Genomic DNA, 22,192 nt, shown 5'->3' on the forward strand with positions numbered 1-22,192 from the left:
CCATATTTCATTTTGGACCGTTATGCCTAGCGTTATTATTTATGTTGTTGTTATAGTTACATACTTAAGCATATTGAAGTATATTATCTTTTCTTCACTCTACTCTGAAACAATCTACCCTATACCACTGCACCCTACACCACTTTTCTCCACTCTGTGCTACTCTACGCCACTGCAATCTATGCTGTACCACTCCACTCTACACCACTCTACACTACGCCACTGTAATCTATGCTATTCTACTCTAACCATAGTACACTACACCCCTGCACTCTGCCAGTGCACTCTTCACCACTTTACTCAAAACCAATGCACTCTATGCCACTGCACTCTATGCCAATCTACTCTGCACCACAGCACTCTATTCAACTGCTTTCAATGCCGATGTGATGTACTCTGCGCCACAGCGCTCTATGCCACTCTACAACACACCACTGTACTCTGCGACCCTCTAATCTGCAACATTGCGCTCTCTGCCACTGAACTCCATGCCTCTCTGCTCTGCACCACTGCACTCAATGCCACTGTACTCTGTCCCACTGCACTCTTTTCTGCACCACTGCACTGTAATCTACTCTACACCACTCCACTGTAGGGCACTTCATTCTGCTTTGAAATCATCTCCTCTATGCCACTGCAATCTACGCAACTCCACTCTATGCTTTGCCAGTCCAGTCTACCCTGCACCACTCCAATGTACCCTGTGCCACTCCAATCTGCTCTGCACCGCTATATGCTACTGCACTCTACATCACTATGCTCCTCTCTGCAACAATCTACTCTTCACCACTATACTGTACTCTACAGCAGTCTACTCTATGCAACTCTTTTCTACTCTGCACCACTGTACTCTACGCCACTCCTCTACTCTGCATCACTGTACATCACTGCACTCTATGCCAATGCATTCTGTGCCACTCTGCTCTACACCACTGCACTTTATGACACTCTACTCTGCAACACTGCACTCTACCACTGAACTATACTCCTCTACTCTGCACCGCTCAACTATATGCCACTCTACTGCACTCTACACCAATGTATTCTATGCCACTACACTGTATGCCACTCTACTCTGCATCACTGCCTTCCACCACTACACTCTACACCAGTCTACTCTACCTTGCACCACTCCACTCTACGATGCACTGCATCACTCCATGACACAGCACTCTGAACCACTGCAATCTATGATGTGCCACACCACTCTACCATGCACTGCATCATTCTATGACACAGCACTTTGCCCGACTGCACTCCACACCACTGCAATCTATGATGTGCCACTCCACTCTGCTCCCCTCTACTCTTCACCACTCTACACTAATGCACTGTACGCTAAACCAGTGCAGTCTTCACCAATGCACTCTACACCACTTTATTCAAAACCAATGCACTCTATACCACTACACTCTACACCAATCTACTTTGCACCACTGTACTTTATGCCACTTCACTCTAGACAACCAAACTCCACTCTGACACTTCACTCTGACATTACACTCCATGATACTAGACGCTGAAACTCTATTCCATTAAATTCTAACACTTTCTCCACTCTGTAACTCACTACACAACTCCCTATAGGCCACTTCATTCCACTTTACTCCACTCTATACCACTTCAATCTATGATACTCTATGCCACTGCACAACCCTGTATGCCACTCTACTATACAACAATGTACTATGCTCAACAACACTCTACCCAACCTTCTCTATGCCACTTCACGTTACTTTACTCTGTGCCATTTCACTCTTCTTTATGCCTTTCCACTCTGCCACTCCACTCCACTCTGACACTCTATTACACTGTGACACTACTCCACTCTACTACTACTTTATGGCATTGGCGCTTGATTAGAGATTCAGATCTCTGTTGGTTGCCTTCTCACTCATATGAGAAGTGAGTCAGACTTATCTTCGCCGTTTTGGTTACAAGCACTCTGTAACCCTTTTAACTCAAGCTTAAGGAAGGTTTAGGATGATCCTGATACTTGTCTAGGGGATCAAAATATCAACGACCAAAGTACCTTGACTTGAATTTGTGATATTGTACATAAGTTGGCATAAGCATAGGCACTATGAGCTAATGACTTCTAGATTCACTATTTGAGTCATTCATGTAAAAAGTCGGGGTATAAAAGCTTGGAAATCATTATTGTGGATGCTAACCTTGTAGGAAAGTAGCCTCTTTCTAGCTTGGTTACCCACACTTTTGGCCTGTTTGCCAGTGTGTCTACTGGGATCCTGCTAATCAGGACCCCAGTAGTTATGCTCTCTCCCTTAAATTATGGTTGTTGCATACTGGTAACCCAGTATTTCACCCACAATTGGCATACTGGTGCCCCCTTATAAGTCCCTAGTATATGGTACTTAGGTACCCAGGGCATTGGGGTTCCAGGGGATCCCTATGGGCTGCAGCATTTCTTTTGCCACCCATAGGGAGCCCATGCAAAAGGCTTCTGCAGAACTGCAATTGCAGCCTGCGTGAAAAGGTGCATGCACCCTTTCACTGCCATTTACACTGCACCAGGTCACTTATAAGTCACCCCTATAACAGGCCCTCCAGCCCTGAGGGCAGGGTGCAGAGTACCTGTGTGTGAGGGCACACCTGCACTTGCAGAGGTGCCCCCACGACCTCCAGGACCATTTTCCCAGACTTCGTGAGTACGGGGATGCCATTTTACACGTGTAATGGAAATAGGTCACTACCTATGTCCAACTACATAATGGTAACTCCGAACATAGGTATGTTTGGTATCAAACATGTTGGAATCATACCCCAAGGCTTTTGCAAGCATTGGTTGTATGATTTCATGCACTCTGGGGGCTCCTTAGAGGACCCCCAGTATTGCCATTACAGCCTTCTGAGGTTTTCCAGGTAGCCCCAGCTGCTGCCACCTCTCAGACAGGTTTCTGCCCTCCTGTTGCTTGAAAAGCTCAAGCCCAGGAAGGCAGAACAAAGGATTTCCTTTGGGAGAGAAGTGTTACACCCTCTTCCTTTGCAAATAGGTGTTACAGGCTTGGGAGAGGTAGCTTCCTTCCCCAGGCCACTGGAAATGCTTTGAATGGCACATTTGGTGCCCTCCTTGCATAATCCAGTCTACACCGGTTCAGGTACCCCCAGTCCCTGCTCTGGCACGAAACTGGACAAAGGAAAGGGGAGTGACCACTCCCCTGTCCATCACCACCCCAGGTGTGGTGCTCAGAGCTCCTCCAGAGGGTCCCTGGATTTTGCCATCTTGGATTACAAGTTGGCAGCGAACTCTGGAAGCATCTGAGTGGCCAGTGCCAGCAGGTGGCATCAGAGCCGTCCCCTGATAGGTTACCTGTTTAGCTGACCAATTCCCCTTTCAGGGCTATTTAGGGTCTCTCCTTTGGGAGGTTCTTCAGATTCGGATTGCAAGACTCCAGCAGGAATCCTCTGCATTCTTTACTTCACCTTCTCACCGAAGAAATGCACCTGGACCCTCCAGGAACTCCACAAACAGCAACAAAGACGACTTCTGCAACATTGTATCTTCAGCTCTGGCCAGAAAATGCAGCTGTTTCCCGGTCGTGCATCCTCAGAGGACAGCCGGTCTTCAGCCTGCACTAAAAGAATGAAGGAATCTCCCTTGGAGTGAAGGAGTCACTCCCCTGCTTCGGCCGGCACCTCTCTGCAACGACAACCATCTGCGTGGGTCCCCTCTCCTGATGAGTTGCATGGATTCTGCATCACGGGTGGTGGACTGAAGTGGTCCCGATGGTCCTGACGTCCTACTGTCCAACTTTGGTGGAGGTAAGAGCTTGCCTTCCCACGCAAGACAGTACCCCTGTGCACCACGTGTTTTTCAGTTGCCAAGACTTGTTGGCATCTTTCTACGAAATTCTTTGTGCACAATGTAGCTCCGGCCCCCAGCACTCTTTGCTGCGATGAACAGCTTCCTAAGTGGTTCTTTGGCGGCATGGGATCCTTTGATTTTGTGCTGCGTGGGCCTCCTTTTGCAACTCCTTTGTCCCCGTGCTGGGGGACTCCTGTGTGCACTGCCTGGTCTTCTGTGGGCTCTGAGTTGCTGAGAGCCCTCTCTGACTCCCCTGCCTGGGTAGAGTCCACCAGGTCCCTCCTGGTCCTGGCAGTGCCATTTCCCGCTAACTGTGAGCTTTGCGTGTGCCAAGGCTTGTTGGCGGAATCCAGCGAGGCAAACCAGACTGCAGTCATCCATCCTGTGTGGGATATCATCTGAAACAACCAGGAACCCACATCCATCTTCTTGCGTGCAGTACTGACTGTTGCTCTTCACCAGTGGTTCTTCTTTTGCACCTTGATTCGGGTTAGCGGGGGCTCCTGTCCTCCCTGGACTCTTCTGTGCTTCTTGGACTTAGTCCCATTCTTCCACAGGTCTTTAGGTCCAGGAATCTACCCTTTGTGTCTTGAAGTCTCTTCTGGTTCTTGCATTATCTTCTTTCTCGTGTTCTTGTGTGTTATAGTAAAGTTACTGTGATTTACTCCTGCTTTCTTGGGCTCTGAGGTGGGTTCTATTACTTACCTTTGGTGTTTTCTAATACTCCCAGCACCCCTCTACACACCACACTTGCCTAGGTGGGAAACCGACATTAACATTCCACGGTGTTAGTATATGGTTTGTGTTTCCCCTATGCCGATTTCTAACCATTGTGATTTTCACTAATTGCACTGTTTTCTAACTGTTTTTATTGCTATTACTGCATACTAGTGTATATAATTGGTATATTACTTATCTCCCAAGGGAGTATAGTCTCTATGGTATTTTTGACATTTGTATCACTAAAATAAAGTACCTTTAGTTTTGTGACACTAAGTATTTTCTTTCATGTGTGTGAGAATTGTGTGACTACAGTGGTATTGCATGAGCTTTGAATGTCTCCTAGATAAGCCTTGGTTGCTCAGCTACAGCTACCCCTAGAGAGCCTGGCTTCTAGACACTGTCTACATTTTACTAATAAGGGATAACTGGACCTGGTATAAGGTGTAAGTACCATAGGTACCCACTACAAACCAGGCCAGCCTCCTCCGAACCACTGTACTATATAGGTTACTTTTTACATTTTTCTTGTAATTGGTGACATTTACAGATAACTTGTGAAATGCCCGAATACCAGTCTTTCTCGATTTCCTCTGTTGATGTTTTCCCACTACATTTGCTCTTTTATATTTTGATTGAATAAATGCATGACACATTCCATTTGCATACTACTTTAATATCATTTTTTATGGGAGTGGTGTTGCATTTTATTCAAGGGACCCCTTTTCCTTTAAAGTTAGTTTACTGCTCCATTCTAGGACACTCTACTTACTCCATGACACTACGCCACACCAGTCGATGACACATCATTCTCTTTTATGCCATTAACTTTGAGCCATGCTGAATAGTAGTCGTACTAGTGTACAGCATGGCAAAAACACATTGGCAAAGGCAACAGAACTTGCATAGGCGAGACCTATTGGCTTTGCCAATGCTTGTTTAAAAGGTATGAACTTCAAGGTGACTTGCAATATCCTTATGTACGCAGGGGGTATTTTACTCCATATAATACATGATCACACCACCAACTTTCCCACAAACCACTTAAAATCTTTGTGCATAGCTTCTGTCATTCCAAGCTGTTAAAGTAGAGCAGAAGAAAGAAAAGCAACATTCCATTTTTTTGCTTTAAACAGCTGCATTAATTATGCTCTGTGACCTGATCTGCCTTTCACCTTGGCTGCTAGCTCTGGCAGAAGGCATTGTAATGTCAGAACTCGACTGTAATAACCCTATCATAGTCATTTTCCGATGTCTTTTCTTTATAATCAGTGAATGTCTTTTCTTTATATGCAGTGACTTGGTGCATCACAAACAGCCGTTTCTAAAGAAATTAGTGACTGCAGTTTATACAGAGATTAGAGAATCCATCTTTATATAGCCTGTAACTCCAAGAGCGTCTTCAGTTGAAATGCTTCAAGTTATGAATAATGTGGAGCTGAGCTTCCCAAGATCACACACAGGAGTAGAAGTGTTATTAGAACTGTGGTTTCCGAGCACAGTTTACAGCTGTTGTACCTAATCGCTTTTGATATCTTCAGTGCAGTTCCAATTGGCATGAGATGAGGGGCATGATGGGTGTTGGGCGCAAAGGGTATGTTCTTCCTTTTTACCCTCCTACCTTTATTTGCTTGGTGCATGAAGATGCAAGGTTAATCAACATGTTATTTTCACATTTGAGCTAATTACTTTGTGAATGTAAATAACAATAAAAGATACTTTCAGACTGTGAATACATGCCTTCCTTTCTCCCTATTTCACTTCTAATATATATGATTGTGTATATTTATCGGAGCCTGCAGTTTGCAAACAACAAGCGATTTGTATAGGGTTGATTGAAAGTCCCCAAGGCTGTCCCTGTCCCCCCCCCAGAAATGTATTGTCTCCTACGCCCCTGCGAGTCTCACCGATGCTCCAGTGCACTGCGGAGCTCTGTTCGAGTTCTCAGCCGGCTAGGCCGGAGGTGCACTGTGAGCAGGCCGCGCAGGAGTCCACAGCGCGGCCTGCCTGCGTGCGTTACGCCTCAGCCTCAGGCTCACACGAGGCCCCTGTCGCCTCGGGGCCTCAGAGGCACATGGCAATTGCCGATCACCCGGCTCATTGGTGGGACAGGGATCATGTAGGTTCGGCCTCTGAAGTTATGAGGTGCTGAGGAGTGGCTTTTATGACTGTTTGGACGTGCTTTGGACCCTTCTGACCAAATTTCAGGCCGGAAACCGCTGGAGCTTCAATGACGTGCAACCATTTTGGTCGCCGCAATGGCCGTGCCCCCAGGACTTTGTATTTATAATTCCTACCTTCCACTACACAATACAGGTATTTTCTGTGCACAAGAAAAATTTAAGTTTTTAAATATATGTACAGAATAACTAGGTACACATGCCAGAATTCATGCCTTCATCACACCAAAATTCAAAACCAAACATACCATGAGGAATTTATTTTCTAGGTACTTGGTGAGAGCATGGAGGTCTGACATTGGTCTCAGCTTAACTTGCTTTTAGGGATAAGAAAGTGCCAGGAGTAAGATCTCAAGTTGCATGTTTCCTTTGGCATCTTTTCTAGGACTTGTTTTTTAAACATGTAATAGTTCTCCTTTCTGTGAAGAGGGGTTTCACAGTGGGAAGGAATTTTCTTGAATTAAAGACTGTACTTCTTCTTTACCACCTCAAAACCCATGGGTATTTGGTGAACCTCTTCCACGTTATGAGTGATGAAGTTTAAGGGAGTACTTGGCACAGTCTCATTCACCACACTCTAATGTGAACTGTCTAGACGACTTGCAGCCTGTAAATCCTGTGAGGTTTCCGAAATCTCCTATACATCCCCTCCTGGTAGAGTAAAAAGGTGTTTGAAACCTGTAGTGGACACCCACATCACCTATATTATGCGGTTCTTTTGAATTAGACAAACCATGATCAGCCTTTTGAGCAAGCACTACAATTTCTGGCTCGCACTTCCGCCATGGTTCCACAGACGCAGACATTACAATTTATTCTTAGAATTTCTCCCTTAAAAGATTATAGGTGCATCATAGATAGTAGCACTGGTATCATAGGTGCAACTCATCATGCCTGAGGCTGCACATAAGCATGTCCCTGCGACTTATCAAACGACTAAAACAACTCTCTTTTTAGCAATGCCTGTGACTAGAAGACTGAGCGTAATTGCAAGATCTCAATCATATCTTGTGCCCGATAAGGTTTTCCCTATAGCCACTGTCAGTCACTCCATCACAGACTGTCAGTACCTTTCATTGCTATCTTGGAATGCTGCATGTGTCTAAGACACTACAAAATGTAGACTGCCGCAGTTTTCTTGCACAGAATACCGTAATTTCCATGTAAATGCTATAGAGGGCAACTGTGAAAGCAGGGCAAAGGGATATATATGTGTCTTTATTTCAAATTCACTGGACTTTAACCCTATCAGCATAGACTCTGGCTCAGACAATATTTAGGTAATTAATGTAACTCTAAAAGAAGGCAGGAATTATTTTGTTTATCTGGCCCTGATAAATGTATATTTGACCCATAACGCCCTATAGCTACGATTAAAGCAGTGGCCATTAAACATCTGCTGGTAATCCTTAGCGATCACGTTCTTAAGTACCCAAATGCTTGTATTAGTTTAAAGGGTGACTTTAATATAAATCTTGCATATGGTTCCTCAGAGCACCAGACAGTCAGATAGATTAACTCTGGGGAGTCCACTGGGTACAAACCACTCGCAACATAGTGACTCGATGGGCTGTCAGCTCAGCAGGATGCTACATGCTTACATCCTATGCTGCATGTGTGGTAGGGTGGAGGGTCACATCCCTATGAAGCATACCAAATTCTCCAGATTTCACAATGCAGTTTGTTTTGTTTCTGTGAAGTTCCTGAGCTATTTGTCTTCATTCATCATCATCCCCCGTTTGGATGAGACCACGCCATTCATCAGGCTGGTGCATCTTACTTCCCGATCAGGCATCCAACGCTTCAACCAATTGGAGCTCTGTTGGACTGGCACATCTTACTTCTCAATCAGGCAGCCAACCCTCCAACCAATTGGAGCTCAATTGGGTTCACAGTTCCTAAAGTGAATCAGATGGTCCTCTACCAAAGACTTGCACACAGATAACTTGCCCGATAATTATAGTATTTGATATCTCCTGCAGGATATACGTAACCCGAGTGTTTCTCAGCAAAATCTATTTCATATTTGGTCCCATCTGGTAAATATTAACCTCCAAAAGTGTGGTTCACCAAGGAAATCATAGAATTGAAGAAAAACTTAAATAAGGCAATGAAACACGTTATAGCACTACCTTCGAATTTGACCAACAGAAGGATGAAAATCCTACATAAACAATACAAACAGAAGCTGTGGGAGGCAAAGAAGGCGTATACGGAATCCCAGGGAATTAAAGATAGTGGAAATCAACAAATCAAGTTAAATAAAGGACTTCTGGATAATTGTAAACAGACTTGGTCCCCACCATCTTGCAAAGCAGGGTAACATAATCTCTGAGCCAGTATGGAAATCCCACGTTGAGGAATTATATGTTGACCAGACACAAGAGTGGACCTGCGCATTCACACTGGTTCTCATTCCTTCCCCTTTGAAGGCCAACGAGATGCGGTTGGTAATCAAAGGCTCCAAAACAGGCAGTGCCTCGGAATTCGTAATCCAAAAGTCTCCCAAGCAGCTCTAGTGGCTGCGTCTCTAAACAGATATAAATTCCTACGCATTTGAAACTCAGTGCGTCCCCATCTCGTGGCAGGGGTCCATCCTTGACCTGGTTGTTTAAGAAAGGCGATCCCACCATACCTGTGAACTATAGGATGATTGCCCTGCCTAAAGTAGAGGCCAAACCTTATGTCAAAATACTTTTAAGAGCATTAATGCCTGGGCCGAATCCACTAACTTAATACCTTCCTCACACAAGCACACACACACACACACTGATTTCAGGGAAGCCGGCAACACCTTAGACAACATTCTCAGTCTTTCTTTAGTCATTCAGGAGATGCGAAAAGTAAAATGAAAAAAAACACACAAACACACACCTCTCTCACCCCCCTTTCTTTAGTCATTCAGGAGATGCTAAAAGTAAAATGAATTCATGGACTATTGACTGGCCTTTGATGGAGTAGACCTTTCCATCCTTTGGTCCAAACTCCAGAAATGCAGGATTTTGACACCGCTTTTGAGAGCCATACAGTCCTTATACTGAAATACCTGGGTGCAAGTGAAACTGTCCAACAATGGACATACCTCAAAAAAGATAAAAACCAATATGGGTGCTTGCTGGCTCCATTGCTTTTTTTCATTTATGCACTGCAGATTTGCCAGCTGCTACTAAGGTTAAGGGACCTGTTCACCTAAATTAGCATCTTTACACCTACAGTCTCTGCAGTATGCAGGTGACACAGTGATTCTGGACCATAGCGCACCAGGTCTACAAAAAGATCTCAAAGCACGCAACACTTATAATGTAACCAATAATTTAAGCTTGAATTTCAACAAGTGTGCAGTTTTAGTGTTTAGCAACAAGCATCATAAGTTAACCTGGTGGTCATTTGGGGATCATTTTGCAGGAAGGCAAAGAAAGTACTGCACCTAGGATCTGGCTTGATGATAAAGGTTCTCCAAGAGAACACCTTGACTCTTTACAGTTCTAAGCAACTTCGCTCATGCTCGCCATCAAACGTCTTTGTAACAATCTGGAAGCCCCGTCCATAACACCTTTGCTTACTGTTATTCATGAAAAGTACTTCCCTTCCCTTCCCTTCCCTGGTATGAGGCCTTCCAGTTTTTCCGGGCTTGGCCAGCATGTGGCATGACAGGTTGCTTTCCAGGATTTTAAGTATGTTTTTCAACTCCCTAAATTCTCCTAGCCCCTGTCACAGCAGGCTAGAATTAAACAAGACTCAGCCATTACTAACACTAATGGTATAGTTTCTTGTTACTTGCCACAAGCTGCAGACCTCTAGTGCTGCTTTGTTGAAGTCGGCAATTTGGTGTGCCATGACATTAGATTCTGCTAGCTATGACTCCTGGAGAAATTACCCTAATTCCGCATTGAATAGTCTGCAGGCTGATACCATTTGGAGCCTGTCTACATCGGCGCTACAACACATACTTTGATCTCCTTGCAACTCACTAGAATACAAAGAGTATTTATTCATGGGAGCTTTGCAGAACAATTGCCCTGGACCCCAGAATATAAAAACTGGTGGATGCCAGGCAGGTGAGCACAAGACATCTGTGTACATGTGGGTGGTTGCTTTCAGTAGATGGTGTGATCAGGGACTTTTGATGCTCTTATTTGCAGAAGTAAGGCTGTGTATTTCTATCATAAGAAGGGTTTTAAAAACACATTTGTCCCAGTTTGAAGAAACCCGATAAATCTTCTCTATTTGAGCTTCATAATGTGTCTTTGTTTGTGATGTTTTTGGTTAATGGGTTTCCTCCTGGACCTTGTAAGACAGCTCATTGGGAAAACCACTTAATATTCGATTATTTGATGGTTCCCCCGTTTGAGCTCTTGCACACTTGCAGTTTATACTTGACAACATTTAGTGAAAATTGCTTCACCTGAGAGGGAATGTGAGTTACTGGCAAACCGATTTACAAGACATTCCGCATCCAAATGCACAGTGGTGCTGTATAACATTGCTACAAAACCTAGGCAAAGCCAATACCCCCCGTGGACCAACCTTTTGGCTTTGCCAATGTTTATTCACAAAGTGGTTGCTTGCCTTGTTGTTGTATCTTTGAGCTGTGCAGCAAGTGCATGGGGAGTCCACATCGGCTTACTTCAAAGCTTGTTGGGTGTGGGACACCACTACGTGGCAGATATTGATTTCCTTTGTTTAAGTGCGTTTCCAGATGCACTTACCTGTATCTCATAGAAACCATAATACAGATTTTTTTGTAAAAATACATTTTTTGTATAGAATTGTGAATGTGCATATGATGGAAGGTTACATATGTGTTTATTATCAAAGAAATCAACAGGCATTGGCCAAGTCAATAGGTCTTGCCTTTGGGACCTGTTGTCTTTGCCAGTTGTTTTAGCCATGCTGCATAGCACCTCTATATCGTGCACATGCCTTAAAAGAAAGAGGAACGAAAACCTGTGACGCGTCCGGATGTTTTTTTTCTAGGCATGCACATACCAACCATGCAGGCACCTACAAAATGAGGCAAGTGACCCTCCTTCCCCGATCTGAGTTGGTTTGATAAACAAAATGAAAAAAAGGAGGACAAGTGGGGGGTTAGAATCACGAAGGGGAAGAATGCAACAGCAGAGGGAAGCAGCAGGGCGGGACTAAGCATCATGAAGGGTCCGGGTGGGGGAAGCAAACCTGGAGAGTAGAATGTGGAGCAGTGGAAGAAAATGAATGAGTGAGCATAGGATGAAGCTGGGAGGGAGAAGCACATGGGCAAGTAGAAAAGGCATGAGGAAAACATACAAGGGGTGGGCTCATAACAGAGGCTGGTGAGGAAAAGCATATAGACTGAGACACAAGCCTGGTGGAGTGGAGAAGTAAATAGAGGAGACACCTGGAAAACACATGGACCTTCGTGGAGTACTTTAAAGTAGCCTCTGAAAAGTGAGAAGTGGAAGGACACCAGTAATACATCCATGCTCCAAGGGTGGGGCAAACATATGAAGAAGTAAAGCCCCCACAAGCTGACACCTAATCAGCAAACAAAAGAGCGTAGCAATGATGCCCACTGTCAGCTGACAATATGGCTCACAACAGACAGCACATGCTCTGTCAAGTAGGTGAGGCCTAAACATGGCTACAGAAAAACCTCATGATCCCAGAAACATGTCTTAAGTATTAGTAGTGTTTTAGAAAAATTGTATTAATGACTGGTCGAGTAACTGTTTAATTATGCCTAGAGGAAGTTTTTAAAAAACAAAATCTGTTTATTCATTTTCATAGAAATGTGCACATGCCATTCACAAAGAAAGGTCAGTATTTTCCCAGTTATTCGACAAAAAAGGTCAATACGGTTCCATTATCAACTTTTAAATAACACTTTCTTGCATTATATGTCCCCAGAATATGTGGAATAACAAGTTGACCGATTCGCCATAAAAAAAACCAATAAAATAATATAACACTTTGTGTCTATGACTGTTTCATGCTGTCTGGCCTAGATTTGTATGTGTTGCAGAGGGACACCTAGGGTCACCGCTTGAGATTGCTTCAGTTATTAGCTTTTTAGTCTGGCGATTGGGGTTCGTCAAAGGCTGAGAGAACTTCATCCCACTAATGAGCGATTGGTTTCCTGCAAGTTCTTTTCTTCTCTCACCCTTTCAATGCTATGCGCCTAAAGGACCCTTAATATATAAGATGTCTTAGAGTTGCACATACAATTTGTTCACGATATCTAAAATATAAAACCAGCATAATAAGATTAGGACAAACAAAGTTCCAAATATGTTTACCATTTTTGATGAGTCCGCTCAATGGCCTGAGATGAGAGAAGGTTGATAGCGATGAAAATGCAGGTAAATACCTGAAGATGTAGATCACCACTGCTGGCTGACTGGTCACTCAAGTATGTATGTCCTTTTTTGGGTCTTCAAAGAAATAACTGCTGTTTGATGGCATGTGTGGCCGTAGGCACACATGCTCTGCATACTCCTGCCATCTAGTGTTGGGTACGGAGTGGTGCAAGTTGTTTTTTATTCAAGGAAGTGTTTTGAATCACGAGATCGAGTGACTCCTCCTTTTGATGTTACTGCACATGGGCATCGACTCCTTTGTTAGATTGTTTTCTCTCCTCTGTCAGGTTAGGATGTGTGTGCCTCCGCTCCATGTCTTCGACTCCATTCGGTTCTCTCTCTTCTGTTGTGATGGTATTGTCTTCGATTGTGCATTTCTGTTCCTGTGTTCCCTATGTTTTTTGTTGGTTCAGTTTTCGACCGACCGCGCTCAGGGCATTATCACCCGTCTCTGGCCTACCTTCCACGTGCCTCTGGCATCGATGGAAATGGTTCCCTGATGGAACGTACACCATTTTGTTTCAGTCCCCAGTGGCATGCTAAGTGCCCGCACACTGACTAACACCTCATGTGCAACCTTTGCTTCTCTCCAGACCCCTGTGAGGCCGACTGCAATGCTTGCAAGTCATTCAGGTCCAAGAAGACCCTTCAGGACTGGAGGTCTCGGTGACTTGAGATGGCAGAAAAAGCGTTGGACGACACCCTGGATCTCTTGGGGAAGAACACCCCCAGGGGGAGACAAAAGACCAGGAGAAAGAAACCTTCTCCATTTAGGACAGCTCCAACGTGGAATTCAATATAAAGAGTCAAGAACAATCTTCTGTCCAGCGTGAGACTACGGTGGCCCCTGTACTCCCACCAAAATTCTCCAAGAAGGCCCCACTGCCTAGCTCAGAGGTCACCAGTCCCACACTGCCTCCCGTCTCGGAACTGAAAGACTGTTCTGGCTGCCACGCTGTCAGGCTTGGCGTCGAAAACTGCTGCAAAGGCTAGAGCCTCAGCCTCAGTTTCTACCTCGGACTGAGAAATCGTTTTGGTGTTGAGCCGAACCTCAGGACTGATACGGTAGCTGACTCCTTCGACGTCAGCGCCAGCCAAGATTTAGAAGCATAAGCCTTCTGTGCCAAAATCCTTGGAGCTGAGGGAACCCCGGCCAATCTTCCATTAGTCCTTCACCAGTCAGGCTGATCCTTGAAATGATGGAAGCTAGACAGCGCAAAATTCACATTCAAGAATGATCTGGCTGCATCACCGCAACTCCTTCCTCTCCTGCACTTCGAAAGACAAAATGACCATTTGAGTAGGCCTTAGCTATTCCTATCCTTCCAAGAAAGAAGACAAGGGACAAGACCACCAGCCCAGCCCACCATCCTTCTTCTCCACCTCCTCCTCCTTCTTCTCTCTGCTGCCTCCTCCTCCACCACCATCACCACCACCATCCCCTTCCCCCCACTCTCGACTGCAATTCCCTAAATGCAAGGTACACTTGATGACACGCCTCAGGGATCCCCACACTCTTACACTGGAGGGGTTAGGCAGGGTCTACCAGATGGTGCTGATCCATGAGATGCTTTTGATGTAGATCCCATCACTCCCAATGACCTGGATCTTTATTCTGCTCACCCAGAGGATACCACCTCATACCAATAGGTAGTATCCAGGGCGGCATAATTTCCAGCTCCACAAAGAACCCATAGAGCTGGATTTTCTGTTTGACACTCTCTCCTCAGCGCACAGGGACACTCCATGATGAGGCATGCAGAGGACATATTCATTCAAAGAACCAGTCTGCTCTAGAGTAATCACCCCTCGGGTGGATAAAAAGTATAAGGCTGCCCCTTCGCATCTCCTTTTTATTAGAACACAAGTACCGCCTGACTCTATCGTTGCCACCACAACTCGTAAGCAGGCTAATAGGCAATCAACTGGGGATTCTCCTTGCCCAGAAAAGGAGAGCAAATGTATAGATGATGCAGGATAGAGGGTAGTGGCACAGGCCGCAAATCACTGGTGCATTGCCAATTCTCAGTCCCTTTTGGCAAAATATGATTGGGCACATTGGGATGCGCTGGAGGAATTACTGCAATACCTACATGAAGAACATTGTAAAAGGAAACAGCAAATTGTTTCTGAGGGCCAAAATATTGCCATCAATTCTATATGGGGTGACCTAGATGCAGCAGGCACAGTAGCCGGGGGTATCAAGAGCAGCAACCTCTTAAGAAGGCATGCTTGGCTTCGGTGCTCTGGTTTTGGAGGTCCAACAGGCAGTCTTAAACATGCTCTTTGATAAGGAGCACCTGGTTTGGACCACAATTGGATACCACGCTTGACAAAGTGAAGGACACTGACATGGTCAAGGCTATGGGCACCTTACTGACTCCCACACACAGAGGCTCCTTTCGATGCCCAGGGTATTAAAGTGCATACAAATCCTCCTCCACTGATGCACCCATGTCCCAACACAAGCATCCTCAATCATCTTATATCAGAGGCTACTTCAGAGGTTCATGCTGAGGTAAGAGTGCCGCCACACGCAAATCCACTTCCACTGCAAAGCAGTGACTACTCACACCTTCCCCTCGACCATCCAACACCTGTCGGGGGAAGACTCCAACACTTTCACTCAGCCTGGGACACTATATCTACAGACCAACGGGTCATTCCACCTCACATTCACAGGTTATCACTGGAACATCAGGCTCTTCTCAAGCAGGAGGTGCAAGTCCTTCTTCTCAAAGTGTTATAGAACCCGTTCCCCTTCAACACCAAGGCTCAGGGGTATACTCCCTGTACTTTCTAATCCCCAAAAAGGACATGTCTCAAAGACCAATCTTAGATCTCAGCCCTCTAAACAAGTACATTCTATCAGAACACTTGCATCTGGTCACCCTACAGGATGTCATTCCTCTTCCTCAACAGGACGACCAAATGGCCACACTAGACCTAAAGGACACTTGCTTCCACATACCAATACACCTTGCTCACCAAAAATACTTGTGATTCCTCATTGCAGGAAAACATTATCAAATCAAAGTCCTTCTGTTTGGGACAACTACCACTCCTCAAGTATTCACAAAATGCTTAGCAGTGTTTTAGCGCACATGCGAAGAAAAAATATTCATGTGTTTCCTTACCAGGATGATTGGCTCATCAAAGCCGGTACACTTCACCAGTGTCAACAACATGCTCGGTTGACAGTGGATCTCCATCACAAACTAGGGTTCACTCTCAACATCCCCTAATCTCATTCCAACCCTACGTGGGAGCAATATTGAACACAGTTAGGATTAGCATACCCCAATCCTGCTTGATTTCCGAATTTTCTAGACACTTCTGGCTCAGTTCCAGGAAAACCAATCCTACACATTAAGGAACATCTTGCGTCTGTTAGGGATGGTGGCTTCTTGGATTGCCATAGTTCCTCATGCAAGACTATACATGTGTTCACTACAGCAGTGCCTATCTCGCCAATGGTCTCAGTCACAGGGTCACCTGGATGATCTAGCCTTGTTAGACCGCCACACTCACCGTTCTCTGCAACTGTGGAACACCAATAACCTGTTGAAGGGGTGGCCTTTTCTTGACCCTGTTCCTCACATCACAATAACCACAGACCTATCAGATGGGTTGAGTTGGTCACCCCCAAGACCTGTCAGTTCAAGGTCTTTGAGATGGCAAACATCATTTGCTACACATCAACTTGTTGGATTTTAAGGTGGTTTTCCTTGCACTGGAAGCTTTCCTTCCTAACCTGTTCAGACAGACAATACAACAGCCATATACTGCTGACAAAAACAGAGGGGGACATGGTCTACACAACTATCACACCTGTCTCAGACCATATGAAAGTAGGCTCTTCACCACAGCATTCAGCTGTTGGCAAAATATATCCCAGGAATGGACAACAACATTGCAGACCTGCTCAGCAGAATGTAGCAATAAGTCCATGAATGAGAACTTCACCCACAAGTCCTCCTTCAGAAAGAGGGCGTCCCCTTGCATAGACCTTTTTGCCACAGCAGAAAATGCAAAATGCCCAAACTATGCAGCCAAGTACCCACACCTACTATCCAAGGGCAATGCTCTGTGGATGAGTTGGTCAGGAAAATTTGCCTACTCTTTTCCACCTCTCGTTTTCATTACATGTCTGGCTCGTAAGCTCAGGTAAACATGTCTCACCATGATCCTTGTGGCTTCCACCTGGGTACGCCAGCCTTGGTTCACCACACTTCTGGATTTTTCAGTAGTCCTATAAAAGAAGCTCCCCAACAGGCCGGACCTTCTCACCCAGAATCAAGGACAAGTCAGGCATCCCGACCCAAAGTAATTCAACCTTGCAATATGGCTCCTGAGGTCATAGAGTTTGGCTACCTTGGTTTGCCTGCTGAATGTATGGCCATTCTCAAAGAAGCATGCAGACCAACCAGTAGAGCCTGTTATGCTGCAAAAAGGAAACATTTTTTTTGCTTCTGCCAACCCAAACAAATTGATCCTATGAAAGCCATGATAAAAGAAACTGTTTGCTATCTGTCTCATTTGCAGAAACCAAATCTCGCTCACACTTCAATACTCTTGCATCTCGCAGAAGTAGCTGCTTATCTCTGAAATAGAGAACATATCTCGCTATTCAGAATTCTAGCAATTAAAGCTTTCATGGAAGGAATTAAATAAGTCATTTCTCCTCGGGTGCCCCTAGCACCCTTGTGGAACCTTAACATTGTACTCACTAGACTCATGGGTCCCCCATTTTAGCTGTTTCATTCATGCTCCCTTCATTTTCTCACATGGAAAGTGGCTTTCTTAGTCACAATCACATCACTCAGATGTGTTAGTGAGCTCCAGGCACTAACCTTAGAAGAACGTTTCTTCCAAATTCATAGAGACAAAGTAGTTTTTCGAAAGAATCCTAAATTTCTACCTAAAGTGGTTCCCAAATTTCACCTCAATCAGTCTATTGAGCTCCCAGCTTTTTCCCCACAACCAAAGTTTGTTGTGGAAAGAGCTCTTCACACTGTAGATGTCAAAATAGCACCCATGTTCTACATAGACAGAACTAAGACTTTTATGAAAACTAAACAACTCTTAGTAGCCTTTTCTCCACCTCATAAAGGCAACTCAATATACAAATCAGGCGCAACCAGGTGCATAATCAAATGTATTCAAACTTGCTACAGTAGGCCAAAAGACCTTCACCGGTTTCTCCTAGAGCACTCTCCACTCATAAAAAGGCCTTTCTTGGGAACATTTCCATAGCTGACATTTGTAAGGCAGCTACATGGTCTACACCACACACCTTCACTAAACACTACTATGTGGATGTTTTAGCACGCTAATAAGCCAGTGTAAGTCAGGCAGTGCTACGTACCTTTTTTTCAGACTACTGCAACTCCCACAGGCGACCCACTGCTTTTAAGGAGGGACTGCTTTACAGTCTATGCAGAGCATGTGTATCTACAGCCACACATGCCATCAAACAGATTGTTACTTGCCCTGTAAGCATCTGTTCGTGGCATTTAGTGCTGTAGATTTACATTTGCCTCCCAGTCCCGTCCTCCCCAGACGCTTATGGCAGTCGCAATTATAGTATACATGTATATACATATATATATATACCTATACATATATATATATATATATATATATATATATATATTTTTTTTTTTTTTACTGAAAAAACAAAGGTTACAGGGGTGTTACAGTTAGATTCTGAATATACTTGAACAAAACCGTAGAAATTCGTCAGAGTTAGAGTTCTTTCAAGTAACTAACACTTGCGCCCTAAGGTAACTATAACTCGCACCATCGTCATGCACAGTTGCCTCATCAATAATTTTATTGCAAATGTTGCAGGGTGAATATGTAAGATAGCATAGAATATCATCAATGATATAACATGTGGAGTAATTAGCTGTGCATGGTGAAGGCCCCGAGGCCAACCCCCTATAAGCACCCAAACTTGCACCGTGCATGGCCTTCTCCTGTGTGCATTAGGGGTTGCCCGCAAGGGCTGGCCTGTAGCCAGTTCCTGCGGCCAACCCCCCTAACCACCCAACCCGATGCAGTGCAGGGCCCTTTGTACATGCACCGCGGAAGTTGTCTGAGGCCCCTGGGTGTGAGCATAGGTGTCGGAGGCTGTTTCGGAGGTAAGAGTGGCCGTCAGTGTCTGGGTGTGAGAGTGCATACATCAGTGTTTTAGTGGGTGCATCAGTATGGTCTCGGGTCTGTGAGTGGGTGCATCAGGGTGTCAGTGGGTCTGTGAGTGGGTGTGTGAGTGGGTGCGTAACTGTGAGTGGGTCTGAGTGGGTGCTTGAGGGTCTGACTGGGGCGGTTAGTGAGTGCATGAAGGTCTGAGTGGGTGCGTGAGTGAGTGGGTGCATGAGTGAGTGGGTCTGTGAGTGGGTGTGTGAGTGGGAGAATTAATAGAAAGAGAGACAGAGAGGGCAAAAGAAAGTGAGAGGGAGAGAGATTTTTAGTCTTTGATGTCTGATATACTAAGAATTATTTATTTGTTTCAAATTTAAAATATAAAAAAATTATATATTTTTTGAATATGGTAATTAAAAATATATACATTGAAATGAGTCCAACTGGACTTGAACCCCCAAAGCTCAGTGTGAAGGTCTGCGATCTTCATACTGAGTTATGGGGTTTTTATGTTTTTTGCTAGCCCTTTATGGGCTATCTGGGACTGCAAGGTAGCCGTCAAGGACTCCCCTTTATAGTTTTGTATTGATTTTTTTTTTTTTTTTTTTTTATTAAAAAAAAAAAAAAGTCCTTTACAGGCTACCTGGCACTGCCGGGGTAGCCTTAAGGCTTGCCTCACAGCGCCTTTGCTTCAGCAAGTACGGAGTTGCTTTGACAGGCATGCAGGGGACAGAGAAGAAAGTACCGCTGTTTGACAGTGGGACCTGCTTTAAAGGTCATGCTGTCAAACAGGATAGTGTTTGCTGTGGCTTGGCTGCAGGTGGCGGTCCCCAGGGACCCCCCTTTCTTTTTTTAAAATATTTCTCCCGGGGGGGTGGTGGTCCCCGGGGCAGCGGGAGAGGAGCACGGGTCTCCACATATTTTAAAAGGAAAGCCCTGGGGAGGTGGCGGTCTCCAGGGTATGCTCAAATTAGAGCTATTAGCCAATTCAAAGCGCCACGGGCACCATGAGTGCGAAGGAGAGACACAAAAGAAAAAAGAAGTTTGCTCGCAGTCAAGCCTATCTGCATTCCTGCAATTATCCTAAAAATGAAAACCCTTGAGAGTTGGCTGTCCCTAAGGCGAGGGGGGGTGCTGTGGCCCCCGCATATTCATTAAGGAAAGCCCTGGGGAGGTGGGGGTCCCCAAGGCAGGTGGGGACCATGGGCCCAGCATATTTTAAAATGAAAGCCCTGGGGAGGTGGTGGTCTCTGGAGCTGTGGGGGGGGGGGGGCTGCCCCCCCCCCCCCCCCCAGCCCGCACCCCAACACTAGATTTTTAATGCACCCGGGACCTGGCCCATAAAAAACTTGTGTGGGAGTCCGCGCTTGTTTTTTCAAAAAAAGTTTTTGCTGCAAATTTGCAAATATCGCAAACTCTCAGCAAAAATATAATTTAAAAAAAAGTTTTTTTTTTTTTTTTTTTTTTAAATCCCCCCCCCCCCCCCCCCCCACCAGTGCTAAGGGGTCAGAGTGTCTCTACCCTAGCTCCCTTTATTTTATTTTTACTTTTTTTCTGGGACTTGGCTCAATCCGAGTCCCAAGATGGCTACCAACACTTCCTGGTTTAAAGTGTTGGCAGCCAATCAGAGCGGTGCATTTCGCTGCATGAACTCGTCTTTGTTCGCGAATACTTCACGGCCAGAGATATACAAATGTGGATTTCCCTAAATTTCTCAAAAAGTACTGAATGGATTTATTCCAAATAAGTAATCTTCTTACCAACAGCTAGCTTTCTGCCAAATTTGGTGTAATTCCTTCAAGTGGTTGGCCCTGTAGACGTGTCTAAAGAATCCTATGGGAATCTACATGGAAATCGCAACGTTTTTTGAGTCCCCCTTTTTATCGGCCCCCACTTGACGGACCACCCCAAACCTTTGTGCGCGCAACAAGAATCACTGCAACACATTTTTTGGGAAAATTTGGTGAAGATTCGTCAAATGGTGCCAAAGATATAGACAAGTCAAAAAACGCTTTTTTCTAAGGAATTATGGTCCTAACTATAACTACCTAGTGGCGACCGCCGCAAGGTTATATATATATATATATATATATATATATATATTACACACATATGTATCATGGACTTCTCTTTTCCCTCGCATACCTTCCACTCCTTTCTCACATGCCTGCAGGAAAACAATCTAAGAAAGTAGTCGAAAGACTTCTTTGATGAAAAACAACTTGCACTACTCCGGACCCAACACTAGATGTCAGGAGTATGCTGAGCATGTGAATCTACAGCTTACAGGGTAAATAACATAATCCTTTTATAAAGCAGACAAAGAAATAAGAAATTTTATTAAAGCCCACCATGGGGAAAGCGTGAAACTACTATTATAATTAAAATTGAAAGCACTTAACTACATCAATTTTCAAATGGTATGAAAAATAAATATTTCATCTCTTCTATCTCTCTTTTTTTGCTTTAGAGCACCGAAAGGACTTCACCGCAAGCTTTACAATCATTTGTATTGCATTTCCAAAAATTATTTGACGTCACTTCACCTAATGGAATCTTTACTCGTATGAATGATGTTTACATGAAACTAGGAGAAATGAACAATGCAATGAGGAACTTGCGTAACCTTTTGGGACTTGGTAAGTCATAATGAGGCACACACTATATCTCACTGTTCCCAACAAACCATTTTTCTTGCAGGCACTCCCAGATTGAACCAGTCATTACCTTTTTGTTTGTCACGGGATTGCAGCACATTACAGACTTTGCATTGAGATGCTGTGTGTCAGTGACTATTCAGCAGCACAGTAAGTTACAACCACATGTAGAGCCCTGGAATTAAACTTCAGGCTATACATTCAGGATATTTGAAAACATTTATTTTCCCATTATCATCACATTGCAATACATATAAAGCCAAGTATAGCAGTAGAATATCAACTTGAGCTAAGCATGACCATAACAGACAAAACCATAATGAGTAG

General features: G+C 44.6%; 1 protein-coding gene across 4 annotated transcripts in view; it reads left to right on the plus strand.

Moving 5' to 3' along the window:
• The window catches only part of CEP70 (centrosomal protein 70), a 443,636-nt gene that overhangs the window by 338,854 nt on the left and 82,590 nt on the right, over positions 1–22,192 (plus strand). For all 4 annotated transcript variants that reach the window (XM_069224317.1, XM_069224319.1, XM_069224321.1 and 1 more), the window contains one exon: positions 21,679–21,847. In XM_069224317.1, the coding sequence (XP_069080418.1) occupies positions 21,679–21,847 (169 nt within the window). The remainder of the gene's footprint in view (positions 1–21,678; positions 21,848–22,192) is intronic.

The sequence above is a fragment of the Pleurodeles waltl genome, chromosome 3_1 (assembly GCF_031143425.1).
Source record: "Pleurodeles waltl isolate 20211129_DDA chromosome 3_1, aPleWal1.hap1.20221129, whole genome shotgun sequence".
In the NCBI taxonomy this organism is placed as follows: Eukaryota; Metazoa; Chordata; class Amphibia; order Caudata; family Salamandridae; genus Pleurodeles; species Pleurodeles waltl.